Raw genomic sequence first — 15,625 nt, 5'->3', positions numbered from 1 at the left:
GTCCTGCCCGCCCCTTCCCCTCTGCGGCCCGCCCCGGGCCTGGTCAACTGAAACCACGGAGGAGGAAGCGCGGAAGCAGGAACTGGCTGGGGGTCGGCCGGCCAGAGTCTGTCGACAGCGGCTCCAGGAACAGCAGCCAAGGGAGGTAACTCGTGCCGGGGGCTGGCAGGCCGGGGGCAGCGCGGGCCTCAAGCCATTTTGGGTGGGACACGCAGCGGGGGCTCTTCTCGCCCAGCACACGCCCACCCCTGCCTCCCCCCCCATACACACCGGGTGTAGGGGGATGCCTGGGAGAGGAAGCTCCGACACAAGCCCCTGGCCTGGCTGGGAAGGGGACCCTTGGTGCCAGGGCTGGGCTGGACACCGGAAGCTGGAGAGTCAGGCTCAAGGCAGGCCACCACTTGGCCCTCTGGCTGCATTTCAGCCAGCCGGGGACCCATCACCCCTGGGCCTCTGCCGTCTCCAGATGTTGCCTCACAGCTTCTGCCTCGGCCCTTCTCTGTCCAGGGCGGTGCCATGGGCTTCTCCTCGGAGCTGTGCAGCCCCCAGGGCCACGGGGCCCTGCAGCAGATGCAGGAGGCTGAGCTGCGGCTGCTGGAGGGCATGCGGAAGTGGATGGCCCAGCGGGTCAAGAGTGACCGGGAGTACGCGGGGCTCCTGCACCACATGTCCCTGCAGGACGGCGGGGCGCAGAGCCGTGGCCTTGGCCCCGAGAGTCCCATCAGCCAGGTGGGCCACAGGGGGCCCCTGGGCCAGCCCAGAAAGCCCAGTGGGCAGGGCTCTCCCTCCCAGGGTCCCCGAGGTGGGGTGTGGGTTGTGGAGGACTGGGCAGGCATAAATGTCACGTCTCCCCCTCCTCCCCCGTCGCAGTCCTGGGCCGAGATCACCAGCCAAACGGAAGGCCTGAGCCGGCTCCTGAGGCAGCACGCGGAGGACCTGAACGCCGGGCCCCTGAGCAGACTGAGCCTGCTGATCCGCGAGCGGCAGCAGCTGCGCAAGAGCTACAGCGAGCAGTGGCAGCAGCTGCAGCAGGACCTCACCAAGGTGGGAGCCCGGGAAGGGCCCCTGGGGAAGTAGGAGGCCCTGACCACAGGCCCTCTGCAGTTCCCTCCCCGCCCTGGGCAAGGCACGACCCACTTCCCACACGCCCCAGCAGGCTTCCTCCAGACTCCCTTGACAGCCCAGACTAGCAGCCGGCCGGGTCTGCGGAGCTGGGGCCCCAGGCTCCTCTTTCAGGGAACCGCTCAGCGCCTTTGGACCAGCAGACTCCAGCGGCCCCTAGTGGCCAGCCTTGCTCTTTCCCCGAAGTGCCGCTGCCTCGGTCCCTTCCGTACAGGGTTTCCCTTGAACAAGGGAGAACCATTCCCTCTCCGTTTGTGGGAGGCTCCCTCGGCGCGCCAGCCGTGGAGATGAGTGATGTCCTCAAGAGGTTCTGTGACCCACAGGGCTGACATGCTCGTCACCTGCATGATCCCATCTGTGTGTTTCCAGATGGAGAAACTGAAGCTCAGAGGAATGTCAGGGGGATGTGTAGCTTACCAAGAGGTCGCCAAGGCATAAACAGATCTGGAATGAGAACTCTGGTTGAGACCCTTTTGTTTTGCTTATTTTTATTTATTTATTTATTTTTTGGTTTTTAGGTTCTGTGCTTAGGGATCTTCCCTGGCAGAGCCTGGGGGACCACACGGGGTGCCAGGAAATCGAACCTGGGTTGGCCACATGCAAGGCAAGCACCCTAAGCCCTGTGCTATTTCTCCAGCCCCTCGACCCTCTGTTCCACCAGCAGGAACCAGAATGTGCAGGACTCCGTGAAAAAGGAGGATGTGGGAGTCTTGGTTAAAAAAAATGATGGATTTGGGGGCTGGAGTGATGCACAGTGGGTTGGACACTTGCCTTGCATGCAGCCAACCCAGGTTTGATCCCGGTATCCCCTATGGTGCCCTGAGCACTGCCAGGAGAGAGCCCTGAGGATCACTGGGTATAGCCCCAAACAAAGTAGTTAAATTTTAAAATGATGGATTTTTTTTTTTCTTACAAGAGCCATACCCCAAGCACAGGGTCCTCAAGGTGTGGCACCTGGTGGCTGGGTCCTCTCCCTCAGGGGCCAATCCTGCCCTGCAGCCGCTTCCACAGTTAACCTTGCCTCACTGGGGCCCTCTTGCTCTCTCCAGACCCACAACCAGGACATCGAGAAGCTCAAGAACCAGTACCGGTCGCTGGCACGGGACAGTGCCCAGGCCCGGCGCAAGTACCAGGAGGCCAGCAAAGGTGCGTGGCCTCCCTCGGGGCCGGGAGGACACTGGGTCACAGGGGCCCCAGGCATGGGAGCTGGCGGGCTCACAGTGCCGTCCCCAGACCCCTGTTTTCCCTGCACTGGGCAGACAAGGACCGCGATAGGGCCAAGGACAAGTACGTGCGCAGCCTCTGGAAGCTCCTGGCCCACCACAACCGCTACGTGCTGAGCGTGCGGGCCGCACAGCTGCACCACCACCACCACCACCAGCTCCTGCTGCCCAGCCTGCTCCAGTCGCTGCAGGACCTGCACCAGGAGATGGCCCGCATCCTGTGAGCCCCCCGCCCCGACAGCCCCTTCTGGTGGCTGATGCCCCGCCCCCCCCCCAAGGTTCTGGGTTCTGAGCAGAAAGCAGGGCCCAGAAGCGCTGGGTGGGTTCTTTGCCTTGCACATGGTTGACCCGGGCTGGATCCCCGGCATCCCATATGGTTCCCCGAGCCCTGACAGGAGGAATCCCTGAGTGCAGAGCCAGGAGTAACCCCCGAGCATTGTCAGGTGTGATCCCAAACCTAAGTAAGCAGGGTGCAGGGAAACAGTTGCTGTCTAGGAAGAAGCGTACAAGCCGCCTGGGGAGCTGGACTCGTGCTTTAGCCAGAAACGGGGGTCTAGGGAAGGCTTGGGGTGGGGAAGAGGCCCAGGCCGCACAGAGGAACCTTGGGGGGCAGCAGCCCTGCGGTGGAGAGTGGCTGGAATGGGTGTGGGCAGTGGGGGGCCAAGGCAGAGACGGCCGGGCAGGCTCTGTGCAGGGAACGCTGGGTGCAAAGACCAGTGGGCGAAGGGTGTGTGAGAAGGAGGCAAGGTCTGTGAGCCGGAGGGTGAAGTTCATCAGAGAGAAGGCAGGGCACGGGTGGCGAGGGGGGTTGCTTTTACAAGTGGAGTGGTCAGGGCTGCGGGGCCAGTTGAGCAGGGACTGTCCTGTAGTCTGGAGCCCGCCACATGCGGGTGTCTTCTGCCTTTTGGGCCCCCGTGCTGGGTTGGCTGCCCCAAGCAGGGACCCCGACTTTCCCTGGCTCGCAGCCACGACTCCCAGCCTCTGTGTCTCAGTTACACAGAGGCAACACCAGGTTAAGGTGGGGGGGCGGTCAGTCCTAAGGCTGAGTCCGGCCCCAGCACTGTGGGTGCTGCGCTGCTTGGCCTTGACAGGGGGTCTCGCCCGGTCCAGGAAGGACATCCTGCAGGAGTATCTGGAGATCAGCAGCCTGGTGCAGGACGAGATGGTGGCCGTCCACCGGGAGATGGCTGCTGCCGCCGCCCGCATCCAGCCCGAGGCCGAGTACCAAGGCTTCCTGCGCCAGTATGGGTAAGGTCCGGGCCTCTCCCGCCCCTCAGTTGCGGGCCCGGGGACTGACGGGGTCTCTCCCGGCACAGGTCTGCCCCTGATGTCCCACCCTGTGTCACCTTTGACGAGTCACTGCTGGACGAGGGGGAGCCCCTGGAGCCTGGGGAGCTGCAGCTGAACGAGCTGACAGTGGAGAGCGTACAGCACACGTGAGTGGCGCAGGCTGGGGGTTGGGGGCGGGGCTGTCCCCTCGGCCGGCTGGCCGGGGCCCAGGGCCAGACTCAGTTCTGCTGGGGCGCCCCGGTGCAGGCTGACCTCGGTGACGGAGGAGCTGGCCACAGCCGCCGAGACGGTGTTCAGCAGGCAGGCGACGGTGACGCAGCTGCAGCAGGAGCTCTGGGACGAGGAGCAGAGCACGCCCCCCCGGGAGCGGTGAGCGTGGGTCACCGTGGGACCCCAGGGCCCACGCAGTCCCCCCAGCTCCGGGCTGAGCCCTGCCGCCCCCTCGCTCCCCTGCAGGGTGCAGCTTCTGGGCAAGAGGCAGGCGCTGCAGGAGGCGCTGCAGGCGCTGCAGGTGGCGCTGTGCGGCCAGGCCAAGCTGCAGGCCCAGCAGGAGCTGCTGCAGGCCAAGGTGGAGCAGCTGGGTCCCGGCGAGCCCCCACCCGTGCCGCTGCTGCAGGAGGACCGACACTCCACCTCGTCCTCGGTGAGGGAGCGCGCGCTGCCCGTGTGCGTGCCCCCATCTGGCCAGCACCTGCCGCCTGCCGTCTGTCCGTGCTCCCACCCTGCTGGTGCCTGTGTGCCCATCCCACCCCTGCTCACCACCCCTTGTGCGCATCCTCCCCCTGCCCATGCCCCAGCATTGCCCTCTGCCCGCCGCCTGCTGTCTGTGCCCGCGCCCTGCCCTCCTGCCAGCCCCGGTGTGCTCCTCATTTTCGCCCTCCCCCTCCCCAAGCCTGGCCACCCGCTGACGTCTGTCCCTGGCCTCAGGAGCCTGAGCGGGAAGGGGGAAGGACGCCCACCCTGGAGCTCCTGAAGAGCCACATTTCTGGAATCTTCCGCCCCAAGTTCTCGGTGAGTGGGGCCTGGCTGGGCCAGCCCCTCTGCCTGCTCCAGGAGCTGGTCCGGGCCTGGAGCTCCCCTCCCCTTAGCTCCTCTGCTTTGGATTTTAGCTGAGGAGTCCCAGCTGCCTTGGTGGATGTCCCCAGTTCCTGCCACCCTGCACACCTCTCTTTCCGCCGCCCTGTAGCCTGGGCTATAGCTCCTGTTCCCCCGGGGGGTGGCGGAGCCCAGGTTTCTCATCCCAGTGTCCAGGAGAGGGGCTGATGGGAGAATCCACCGCTAGCCAGGGGCCCCCCGCGAGGCCCCTTGGCCATCAGTAAGTCTGGGGGGAGCGGCAGAGAGACTCCCCAAAATGGCTCCAGCTGGCTGAGTGACCCCTTCTCTGCCCAGCTCCCCCCGCCCCTGCAGCTGGTCCCCGAGGTCCAGAAGCCCCTATATGAGCAGCTGTGGTACCACGGCGCCATCCCCCGGACCGAGGTGGCTGAGCTGCTGACGCACTCGGGGGACTTCCTGGTACGGGAGAGCCAGGGCAAGCAGGAGGCCGTGCTGTCCGTGCTTTGGGACGGGCAGCTGCGCCACTTTATCATCCAGTCGGCCGATGTGAGTGGGGCCCAGGCTGGGCTGGGGGGGCGGTGACTCCCCCGCCACAGGCCACCCCTCAGCCACCACCCCCACCCCCAACCCCGCCCCACAGAACCTGTACCGACTGGAAGGGGATGGTTTCCCCAGCATCCCGCTGCTGGTCGACCACCTGCTACGCTCCCAGCAGCCCCTCACCAAGAAGAGCGGCGTCCTCCTGCACAGGGCTGTGCCCAAGGTCAGCACCCCACCCTTCCTTCATATTTGTTTTGTCCACCTGGGCAGTGCTCCCAGTACAGTGCTCACCAGTCGCTCCTGGCAGTGCTCAGGGACCAAGCCCAGGCTTCTGGCATCCAGGGTCTGCACTCCAGCCCTTCAAGCTGTCTCCCGGACCCCCATCCATTAGACTCACAAACACGGGTCCCAGAGCTAGAGTCGGGGGGAGGTTCCTTCTGGGGTGCTTCTGATCCCCTGCCTGACCTCTGCAGGACAAGTGGGTGCTGAACCACGAGGACCTGGTGTTGGGGGAGCAGATTGGCCGGGTGAGTGCCCCCCCTGCTGGCTGCCTCACAGCCGCTGGGCCCTCAGCAGCTCTGCTCTGCCCCTCGCATCACAGCTTCTCTGCCTGACCCATCCCAGCATGCTCAGGAGCCACTGGGTGTATGTGGGGAAGCCGCCCCGGTCGCCTGTGCCCCGAAGCAGTCACTCCGCCAAACCCAGAGAGCTCCTCTCCTGCTGAACTTTGCCCCGTGCCACTTCTCTGCTCCCCACGAGAGTCCAGGGATCCAGGCTGAGCCAGTGTGGGGGCAGTGAGGGAGGGCCTGGGTGCAGGGGAGCTGGGTTGGAGCCCCTGAACTTTCCAGGGGAACTTCGGAGAGGTGTTCAGTGGGCGTCTGCGGGCCGACAACACCCCTGTGGCCGTCAAGTCCTGCCGAGAGACTCTCCCTGCCGAGCTGAAGGCCAAGTTCCTACAGGAAGCCAGGTGGGTGCGAGAGCGGGGCAGGAATGGTAGGCCGGGAGGGCGCCCTCCTTCCTCCCACACGGGCCTGCCCAGGGAGGTGACCTGCAAGGTGCCCTCATTCCCAGGATCCTGAAGCAGTACAGTCACCCCAACATCGTGCGTCTCATTGGCGTCTGCACCCAGAAACAGCCCATCTACATCGTCATGGAGTTAGTACAGGGTGAGTGCAAAGAGGTGCAGGGTGTGGGGGTCCTCAGCCCACCCCTCCCCGGGATGCTCCGTGGGGTGGGGGTTTCCCCGGTTTTATTTATTTCTGGCTTTTGGGGCACGTCCGGTGATGCTCAGGGGTTCCTCCTGGCTCTGCGCTCAGGAATTATTCCTGGCAGTGCTTGGGGGACCGTACGGGATGCCGGGATCAAACCTGCATGGGCTGCATACAAGGCACAAGCTCTACCTGCTGTACTGTCACTCCGGCCCCTTTCCCCGGTTTTAGGGGGCGACTTCCTGACCTTCCTGCGCACGGAGGGCGCACGCCTGCGCATGAAGACGCTGCTGCAGCTGGTGGGGGATGCGGCGGCAGGCATGGAGTACCTGGAGAGCAAGTGCTGCATCCACAGGTGAGTGCGGGGCAGGGGCGGCTGGCGGCGTGGCAGGGACATGCATCAGCTTGTCCTGCCCGCCCGCCTCTGCAGGGACCTGGCTGCCCGCAACTGCCTAGTGACCGAGAAGAACGTGCTGAAGATCAGTGACTTTGGGATGTCCCGGGAGGAGGCCGATGGCATCTATGCAGCTTCTGGGGGGCTCAGACAAGTGCCCGTGAAGTGGACGGCACCCGAGGCCCTAAACTACGGTATCTGGGCCCCGTCCTTTCTGGCTATACTGGCCGAGGGGTATCAGGCCCAGTGTCCCCCCACACCTCCATCCCCCTCATACGGCCCCACCCACATTCCCTCAGGCCGCTACTCCTCGGAGAGTGACGTGTGGAGCTTCGGGATCTTGCTCTGGGAGACCTTCAGCCTCGGGGCCTCCCCATACCCCAACCTCAGCAACCAGCAGACCCGGGAGTTTGTGGAGAAGGGTAAGACTGACCTTGGGGGCGGCCCCTCGGGGTTGGGCTGGGTCCTCCCCTCCCACCGGGGCAGCAGGGGCAGAGTGAGCCCTGCTCTGGCCCAGGCCTGGGCCACATTTCCGACACGGGAGGAGGGTCTGTCAGCCCCTTCGACAGGCACCCCAACTGAGCGCCATCGGGGATGGAGGTCTCAGCCTCCGCCTCCCTCCTCCTCACCTCGTGTGCCTGCAGGAGGCCGGCTGCCCTGCCCCGAGCTGTGCCCGGATGCCGTGTTCCGGCTCATGGAGCAGTGCTGGGCCTACGAGCCCCGGCAACGGCCCAGCTTTAGCGCCATCTCCCAGGAGCTGCAGAGCATCCGGAAGCGGCATCGCTGAGCAGGACTCCGGCCACAGGCGTGCAGGGGCGCAGCTCGGGTCAGCTCCTGTCCTGGGGGCACGGGGAGGGGCTCGCACGTGGAAATAATAAAACCACTCATGCCACAGGTGCCATGGCCACGTACGCTGCTCTGGAGGGCCAGGCAGAGACCAGGTCGGAGTCCTGAGTTCTGGGACCAGGGCGCAGGGTCGGGGAGCCTGGCGCAGTCGCATTGGAGGTCTGGCGTCCCATGAGGGGACCACTCAGTGCACACCAGCACCACACGCGCTCAGCCCGCTGGCAGGGAGATAGGAAACTGTCTCTCAAGATGAGTTTGCTCACAATGGGGCTGCTAAGTGAACCCCCGGAAATCTCAGGGAAGCTGTCCCGGCAGCCACAGTGCAAGCAGAAGGTGGCAGGAAACTGGGTGGAACTAGCAGTGGAGACAAAGTGGTAGAAGGCAGAGGCCGGGCAGCTGGTCCTCAGGGAAAGCCGGACAGACCACATCTGTGCCACAGAATTAGCAGCCCTGCAGCTGTTTTTTTTTTTTTCTTTTTAGGTCACACCCAGCGATGCACAGGGGTTACTCCTGGCTCATGCACTCAGGAATTACTCCTGGCAGTGCTCAGGGGATCATATGGGATGCTGGGAATCGAACCCGGGTTGGTCGCGTGCAAGGCAAACGCCCTTGTAGTTCAGTGGCAAAGTATTTGCCTTGCATGGATGAAGTTCTGGATTCAGTCCACAGCCCTACCCAAAATGAGGGTGGGTGGGGGGGAGCAGAGAGATAGTACAGGGCACAGGGGTTAAGGCAAGGCCTTACATGTGGCCCAGCCTGGGTTTGGTTCCCTGCACTGCATCACCAGGAGTGACTCCTGAGTTATGCTGGGTGTGGCACACAGCAATAGCTGTGCTATTGCTCCAGCCCCTGCAGCTGGTTTTAACTGGGGGTGCTGGGCTGGTTGGGGGGGCATCTGTCAAGCACTTGCCTGCAGGTGTGAGGCCCCGGGTTCCATCTCCCGCACTGTGAACAACAAACAAGGCTGACCTGAGTGGGAACGCTGAGACGCTGAGGTGCATGGCCCCTGGAAGCGCTCACAGCTGTGCTGAGGAGCTTCTGCTTCTGGGCAGACTGTGGTGTCCCTCAGGTTACCTCACAGCTGCTGGGAGGAAGCATAGAGGCAAACCTGTTTCTGTTTTGTCTTTATTTTACTGGGGGAGAGTGCCACACCCAGCATAGCTCTGGGGTCACTTGTGGTGCAGTGCCGGGAATCAAACCCAGGTTAGGCTACATGTAAGGCCACGTCTTAACCCCCCCCCCACACACACACACCTTGTACTAGCTCTCTGCTCCCCTCCACCCCCATATTGGGTGGGGCTGTGGACTGAATCCAGAACTTCATCCATGCAAGGCAAATACTTGGCCACCAAACTACATGCCCAGCCTTAAAAACATGGTTATTTTCTTTTTCATAAAGTAGTTCACAATATTTTATTCACTCTATCACTGTCACTGTCATCCCGTTGCTCATCGATTTACTCGAGTGGGCACCAGTAACGTCGCTATTCCACCCTTGAGATTTTAGCAGTCTGTCCTTTCTCGTCTTTCCCAACAATTGGAGGCTCTCTCAGGGTCAGGGGAATGAGACCTATCATTACTGTTTTTGGCATACCAAATATGCCATGGGTGGCTTGCCAGGCTCAGCCCGGGCGGGCAGGATACTCTCGGTAGCTTGCTGGGCTCTCAATATTTTATTGCATTCAGTATTCAAACACCAATCCCACCACCATTACACCCTCCCACCACCATATTGCAGGTGTTTCCATCATGACCCCCAATCCCTGCCCCAAAGCAGACCTGAAATCACATGTTTCCCTCTATGGTTGGTTGCCTCCTACTTTGAATCCCATCAAATGTGGTGCAGTATTCTTGGAGCATGGGTAGGGTGTGTCCTATGAAGTGTTTTGTGGCCGCTGCGGCCACGTAGTCCAGGAAAAAATTCACTTGTGGGTGAGGTGTGGCCTGAGCATGTGGAGAGTGGCCGTGGGCATGGCAGTGGTTGAGTTCTAGAGGTTTTCCACTGCCTGACTGGGTCCCTGGGGGTGGGGAGGGGGTCTCACCCCCCCTCCAGGGAAACAGCCCAGCATGGGGCCCGGCAACATGGTTCTGGTGAGTGTCATGTTATGCTCCCCTCCAGGAGAGAAGGACATGCGATCTAAAAACGTGGTTTTTAGGGGCCGGAGCGATAGCACAGCGGGTAGGGCGTTTGCCTTGCACACGGCCGACCCGGGTTCGATCCCCGGCATCCCATATGGTCCCCCAAGCACTGCCAGGAGTAATTCCTGAGTGCAAAGCCAGGAGTAACCCCTGAGCATCGCTGGGTGTGACCCAAAAAGCAAAAAATAATAATAATAATAATAATAATAATAAAATAAAAACGTGGTTTTTAAAGGGAAGTGGAAGGGATGAGGACAGCTGGGGCCAGAGACCCACCGGGACCCACTTTCTTTCCCAGTACCACCAAGCACTGCCAGGTGTGACCCCAACCATCCCCAACAGAACAAAACAATGAGCAGGTGAAGTCAGGTTCCGGGGAGAAAGGAACGAGCCACTCCAAGGAGTCCTGAGAAGGGTGTGGGTGGCAGTTTGCTTCCCAGAGGAAAGCCGGCCTGGAGGTGTCCCCGAGTATGACGTGTTCCAGAGCGAGAGTCACAGCAGGGAAAGGAAATGAGAAGTTTCTGGAGCTGGGTGGGTCTGGAACGGAGATACAGGTTCACACTTTTCAGAAGACAGACTCAGAGGGGCTGGAGCGATAGCACAGCAGGTAGGGTATTTGCCTTGCATGCGGCTGACCTGGGTTCGATTCCCAGCATCCCATATGGTCCCCTGAGCACCGCCAGGAGTAATTCCTGAGTGCAGAGCCAGGAGTAACCCCTGTGCAACGCCGGGTGTGACCCAAAAAGAAAAAGAAAAAAAAAAACGGAAAAAAAGAAGACAGACTCTCTGGGACTCTGCCTGGGGTGAACACACAGGGAGTGCCCCCAGAGACCCCCCAAGGCTTCTACCCCTCCTCTCACCCACCTGCCCACCTGGGGGAACAGTGAACCAGAGGCCCCTGCAAAGCCACTTTTTCTCAGAACTCTTGCTGACTCTCGGAGCCTTGTGGCAGGAAAGGGCTGGGCTGGAAGAGCAAGTCCAGAGGCAGCAAGGCCTGCAAGACCTGAGCTTAGCCACCTGACTCACATCCGGCCTGATTCCTCTGAAGTGGAGTTCAACCCCATTGCAGTTCTGTTTGCTTTTATCTTATCTATCTTTTTCTCCATGCAACACAGTAACCATCACACATAGGTTGGATTTTTTTGTTTGTTTGGCGGCCACACCCAGTGATGCTCAGGGCTTACTCCTAGTGGAGCTTGGGGGACCCTAGGGATGCTGGGGACGGGGGAATCAAATTTGGGTCAGCAGCATGCAAAGCAAGAGCCTTACCCACTGTACTACCACTCCGGCCCACCATCACTTTATTTTTTTGGTTATGGGCCGTAGCAGCAGTGCTCAGGGTTTATTTTTGGGTGTCTACTCTTGAATCACTCCTGGCTGGCAGGTTTGGGAGACTACACGGGATGCTGGGAATAAAACCTGGGTGGTCCATGTGCAAGGTACTATCACTCTGCCCCTCTCTCCCTAATGGTTATGTTAAAATCCTTCCTGCCAACCCCAGTATCTGAGTTATCTGTGCGTCTATTTCTGTTGCTTATCTCTTGGGTATCAGCCCCAGGGGAAAGTGGAAACACCATCTCTGAGGTGATAATCTCATCATGTGAATTTCATAGAAACTCATCAAACTACAGGAGAAATTCCCCCTCAGAGACTAGACACATCAGAAGATAGGGTTAGTGAACCTGAAGATAGAGTAATGGAAAAAGTTAAATGAAGTACAGAATGGGAAGAAAAGACCCCCCCAAATGTGGAACTCGTTTATAAGTCATTAAAATCACTGGGGGGGGGGCGCATATGCTGCCCGGGCCCATGTGCTGCTTGCGCCCACGTGGTCAAGCACATGGTGCCTGAGCATGTGTCTCTCGCATCTCCCCTCTTTTTTTTTTTTTTGTTTTTTTTTGGGTCACACCCGACGATGCACAGGGGTTATTCCTGGCTCTTCACTCAGGAATTACCCCTGGCGGTGCTCAGGGGACCATATGCGATGCTGGGATTAGAACCCGGGTCGGCTGCGTGTAAGGCAAACGCCCTACCCGCTGTGCTATCGCTCCAGCCCCTCGCATCTCCCCTCTTGAGATGTGTACTTTTATGCTTTCCTATCTAAAGCTGGGATGTGTGGAGGGGCTCTCTCCACCCTTGGAGAAGCCTGCGTTCTCTCTTGAACACATTACTCTGTCTCTCTTACTCTCCACTCTCCGGCTTTTCTCTTCCTCCTTCCCTTCAAAAATCCTCCAAATAGGGCTGGAGCAATAGCACAGAGGCTAGGGCATTTGCCTTGCACTCGGCCAACCCGGGTTCGATTCCCAGCATCCCATATGGTTCCCTGAGCACCGCCAGGGGTGATTCCTGAGTGCAGAGCCAGGAGTAACCCCTGTGCATCGCTGGGTGTGACCCCCCCCAAAAAAAAAAACAACCAAAAATCCTCCAAATAAAATCTGTTTTATTTCAAAAAATAAAATAAATAAAGTCACAGGGGGGCAAGTTGGGGCAGAATAAACTGGAAATGACCCAGATATCTATACAGCAATTAATAAAATGAAAACTTGGGCAAAAGAGAGATGTAGTAGAGCAGTTACAGAGCTTGCCTTGCATCCCCAGTTTGTTCCCTTGTGCAATTCCCAGCATCACATATGGTCCCCTGAGCACTCCCAGGTATCACTTCTTCACTTTTTTTTTTTTTGGCTTTTTGGGTCACACCCGGCAATGCACAGGGGTTATTCCTGGCTCATGCACTCAGGAATTATTCCTGGTGGTGCTTGTGGGACCATATGGGATGCTGGGAATCGAACCCGGGTGAGCCGTGTGCAAGGCAAACACCCTACCTGCTGTGCTATTTTTTTTTTTTGCTTTTGGGGTCACACCTGGCGATGCACAGGGGTTACTCCTGGCTCTGCACTCAGGAATTACTCCTGGCAGTGCTCAGGGGACCATATGGGATGCTGGAAATCGAACCTGGGTCGGCCACGTGCAAGGCAAACTCCCTACCCACTGTGCTATTGCTCCAGCCCCTGCTGTGCTATTTCTCCAGCCCCGCCCCCCCCTGCCCCATGTCACTTCTGAGCTGAGTTAGGAATGGCCCCTTAGCACTCACAGGCATTTCCCCAAATCAACTAAACTGCTAGTACATATACCAACACTGATGAATTGCTGATACAGAGTAAAAAAGTCAGATGTGAGGTGGGAGTGATAAAGCCGTGGGTGTCACACAGGCTGTTTCATCTGGGGCAACCCGGAAGTGGGAGGGTGAGTTCTTCCCTGGCCCTCCCTGCCCCAGTGAAGCCAGCCCCGGCAGCCCAAAACCTCCAGAACTCAATTGCCACCATGCTCGTGGCTGATCTCCACGCACTCAGACGAGCCTCACCCATGAGTGAATCGATTCCTGGATCGCACAACGGCCGCAAATGCTGCCGTGCAGCGTCTCATACTTTACACCACTGATATTCTAAGAGTAGCACACCACATTTGATGAGATTTAAAGTAGAAGCTAAGTCTCCCAGGACACGAGGTGACCGGAAGGACAGACCCTGCCTATGTCTAACACCTCAGTGACTGCCAACAGGCTTTCCAGCCAGCAAGAAAATCCAGACCAGTGATTTGGGGGTGATGCCAGAGACGGAAGTGGAAACAATGAGCATTTTACATCTGTTTAATCAACCCCAAAACTGTTTAAACAACTTTCAACAGTTGGGCAGTGACAAGGGCCTTTTGGACCTTGGTCCTTTTGATGTCAGCAGTTAGACAGGGAAGGGCCCCTATGGCAATGGAATTCATAGGAAGTAATAAAACCAACAGGATCAAAGCTGCGAACACAGGAACCAAGACCTGGTAAGATCATCACCTGGCTAGCAACAGACCCAGAGAAACCTGGACCCTTTTCCAGGAGAAGTTCCAACAGGAACAAAAAGCCAGGAAAGGAATTTCAAAGAAGGTCATCGACCACTCCCAACTTTACCCCCTTGGCAACCTCCCTAACAGACTTACCACCTACTCTGAAGCCCCACATAGGGGCAGATTGGGAAAACCTATAAAGGCCACCTTGAGCAAAGGAATGGCACGCATGTGCTGCCTGAGCCCATGTGCAGCTTGTGCCCACATGGCCAAGCAATACGGCACCCAAGCACATGTGTCACCCGCATCTCCCCTCCTGAGATGTGCATTTTCCTATCTAATGCTGGGATGTGTGTAGGGGCTCTCTCCGCCTCTGGAGAAGTCCGAGTTCTTTCTTAGCGTGTTCCTCTCTCTCACTTTCTCTCCCTCCTTCCCCTTCCTAAAACCTCCAAATAAAATGTTTTTACTTCATTGCTCATCTCCTTCTGAAATTTTTTTCAGCGAGGCAAGATAAGAACCCTGGAACCCTAGGAAAGGCCTACGACTGACTTTCCTTTGCTGCAAAGAGCAGTGCCTGGCTCCAACCTGAATCCGTGACTCCCCGAAAAATCGGGTGGTGGGAATCAACTCCCATACCTAGACGACCAAGTGGACGTCAGGTGTGGCTTGACGGCTACCTGGTGGAGCTGGCGGGACTCTGGCCCATGTTGTGCAGGGGCTCATCGCAGACTTTTATCAGCCCTAGTCTTCCGAGTCTGGCAAGCTACCCGTGGCGTATTCGACATGCCAAAAACAATAACAAGTCTCACAATGGAGACATTACTGGTGCCCGCTTTAGCAAATCCATGAGCAATGATGAACAATGGGATGACAGTGCTACAGTCTTTCGGGTCCCTGGTGACAGAGGCTGATTGGGAGAAAATGATCATCTCTTTCCTCCCCTCCTCACAGAAGGCACCTGTGGGGCCACCGACTTCACTTCCTTTGCCCCCACCTTGCTTTTGGGCTAAATACCCAGTGGGCTTAATGGGCTTAGGGTTCATTTAGCATTTACTCCAGACTCGGTGCTCAGAGATCACCCCAGGCAGTGTTTGGGGACTGGGAACCAGGGTCAGCTGCGTGCAAGGCCAGTGCCTCAATCTCTGTACTCTCTCCTCACCCCTCAGTCTTTCCTTTTGAGCAGATAACAAGGGACCAGCAAAGAGGCGCTGGTGTCCCGGAAGACATGCAGCAAGGCAAGTGCCCCAAGTCCTGCCTTGACAAATGTAGACTTCACGCGGATATTCTCTGCGGAGACGAGTGTTACGACGAACGATTATAACCCATCTAGTTCCAGCCTCGGCAAAAGAGATCTTCCTTATTGGGTGACAGGAAGAGTCGGTGAACGCACCCCAACCCGCGCCCCTTTTCCAGGGCAGCAACAACTCAGCGTGCAGCAAACGTGCCCATCTGCGGCTGGTGGGAAGGAGGCAGCGTTTCTGCTCCAGCTGCCAACGCGCTGCCTCTGGCCACCGCCAGAAAAGAGCATCCGCGGCTCCGGGCGACAGTGCGTGCGTGCGGCGCCTTCCGCAGCGCGGATCACGCAGCTCGGAGGCCAGGGCCAGCCGCAGCTGCGCACTGTGCGGCCGGCTCAGGGGTCCAGTCTCGCTGAGCCCGGCCTGTTGGAGGGGCTCGGCTTTGCGTGGCCTCATCGCGGACCCCCAAGGTGGTGGGAGGGGCGTGCTAGGAAGCGTGGTCTGATGGCCAGGCCTGGTGGCGTAGGGGCGGGGCCTGGAGCGCGGGTGGGGCCTATAGGTGGGTGGGGCCTGGTCCCGGGCGGGGCGCGGGGCGGAGCCTGGCGGTGGGCGGGCGCAGCGCTGGCCCCGCCCCCACTCTGCCCCGCCCGCGTCCAGGGGGCGGGGCTGCTGGTGGGCGGTGTCTAACGGTGGGCCGGGCGCGCGGGGCGGGGCCTGGCGGCGGGGTGGGCGCAGCGCTGGCCCCGC

General features: G+C 59.4%; 1 protein-coding gene across 1 annotated transcript; it reads left to right on the top strand.

Moving 5' to 3' along the window:
• The first annotated feature begins 75 nt into the window (after positions 1-75).
• FES (FES proto-oncogene, tyrosine kinase) lies at positions 76-7,996 on the top strand. Its single transcript, XM_004617575.2, has 19 exons — positions 76-145; positions 508-729; positions 871-1,044; positions 2,172-2,268; positions 2,382-2,565; positions 3,456-3,593; positions 3,662-3,781; positions 3,882-4,004; positions 4,092-4,278; positions 4,563-4,646; positions 5,025-5,234; positions 5,329-5,451; positions 5,702-5,755; positions 6,077-6,195; positions 6,300-6,394; positions 6,668-6,791; positions 6,867-7,024; positions 7,130-7,252; positions 7,475-7,996. Exons 2-19 carry the CDS (start codon positions 517-519, stop codon positions 7,615-7,617), a joined length of 2,469 nt encoding a protein of 822 aa, XP_004617632.1. The 5' UTR covers positions 76-145; positions 508-516; the 3' UTR covers positions 7,618-7,996.
• The last annotated feature ends 7,629 nt before the right edge of the window (positions 7,997-15,625 follow it).

This window comes from Sorex araneus, chromosome 6 (genome assembly GCF_027595985.1).
Source record: "Sorex araneus isolate mSorAra2 chromosome 6, mSorAra2.pri, whole genome shotgun sequence".
Taxonomy (NCBI): domain Eukaryota; kingdom Metazoa; phylum Chordata; class Mammalia; order Eulipotyphla; family Soricidae; genus Sorex; species Sorex araneus.
This window is presented reverse-complemented; position numbering and strand designations above follow the sequence as displayed.

What these genes read in the sequence shown, in the direction of transcription:
- FES (XM_004617575.2), top strand. Translation starts at nt 517, where the DNA reads ATGGGCTTCTCCTCGGAGCTGTGCAGCCCCCAGGGCCACGGGGCCCTG. An exon ending in TTATCATCCAGTCGGCCGAT is followed by an intron (nt 5,235 to 5,328) that starts GTGAGTGGGGCC and finishes CCCGCCCCACAG; the next exon opens with AACCTGTACCGACTGGAAGG. An exon ending in ACCCGAGGCCCTAAACTACG is followed by an intron (nt 7,025 to 7,129) that starts GTATCTGGGCCC and finishes ACATTCCCTCAG; the next exon opens with GCCGCTACTCCTCGGAGAGT.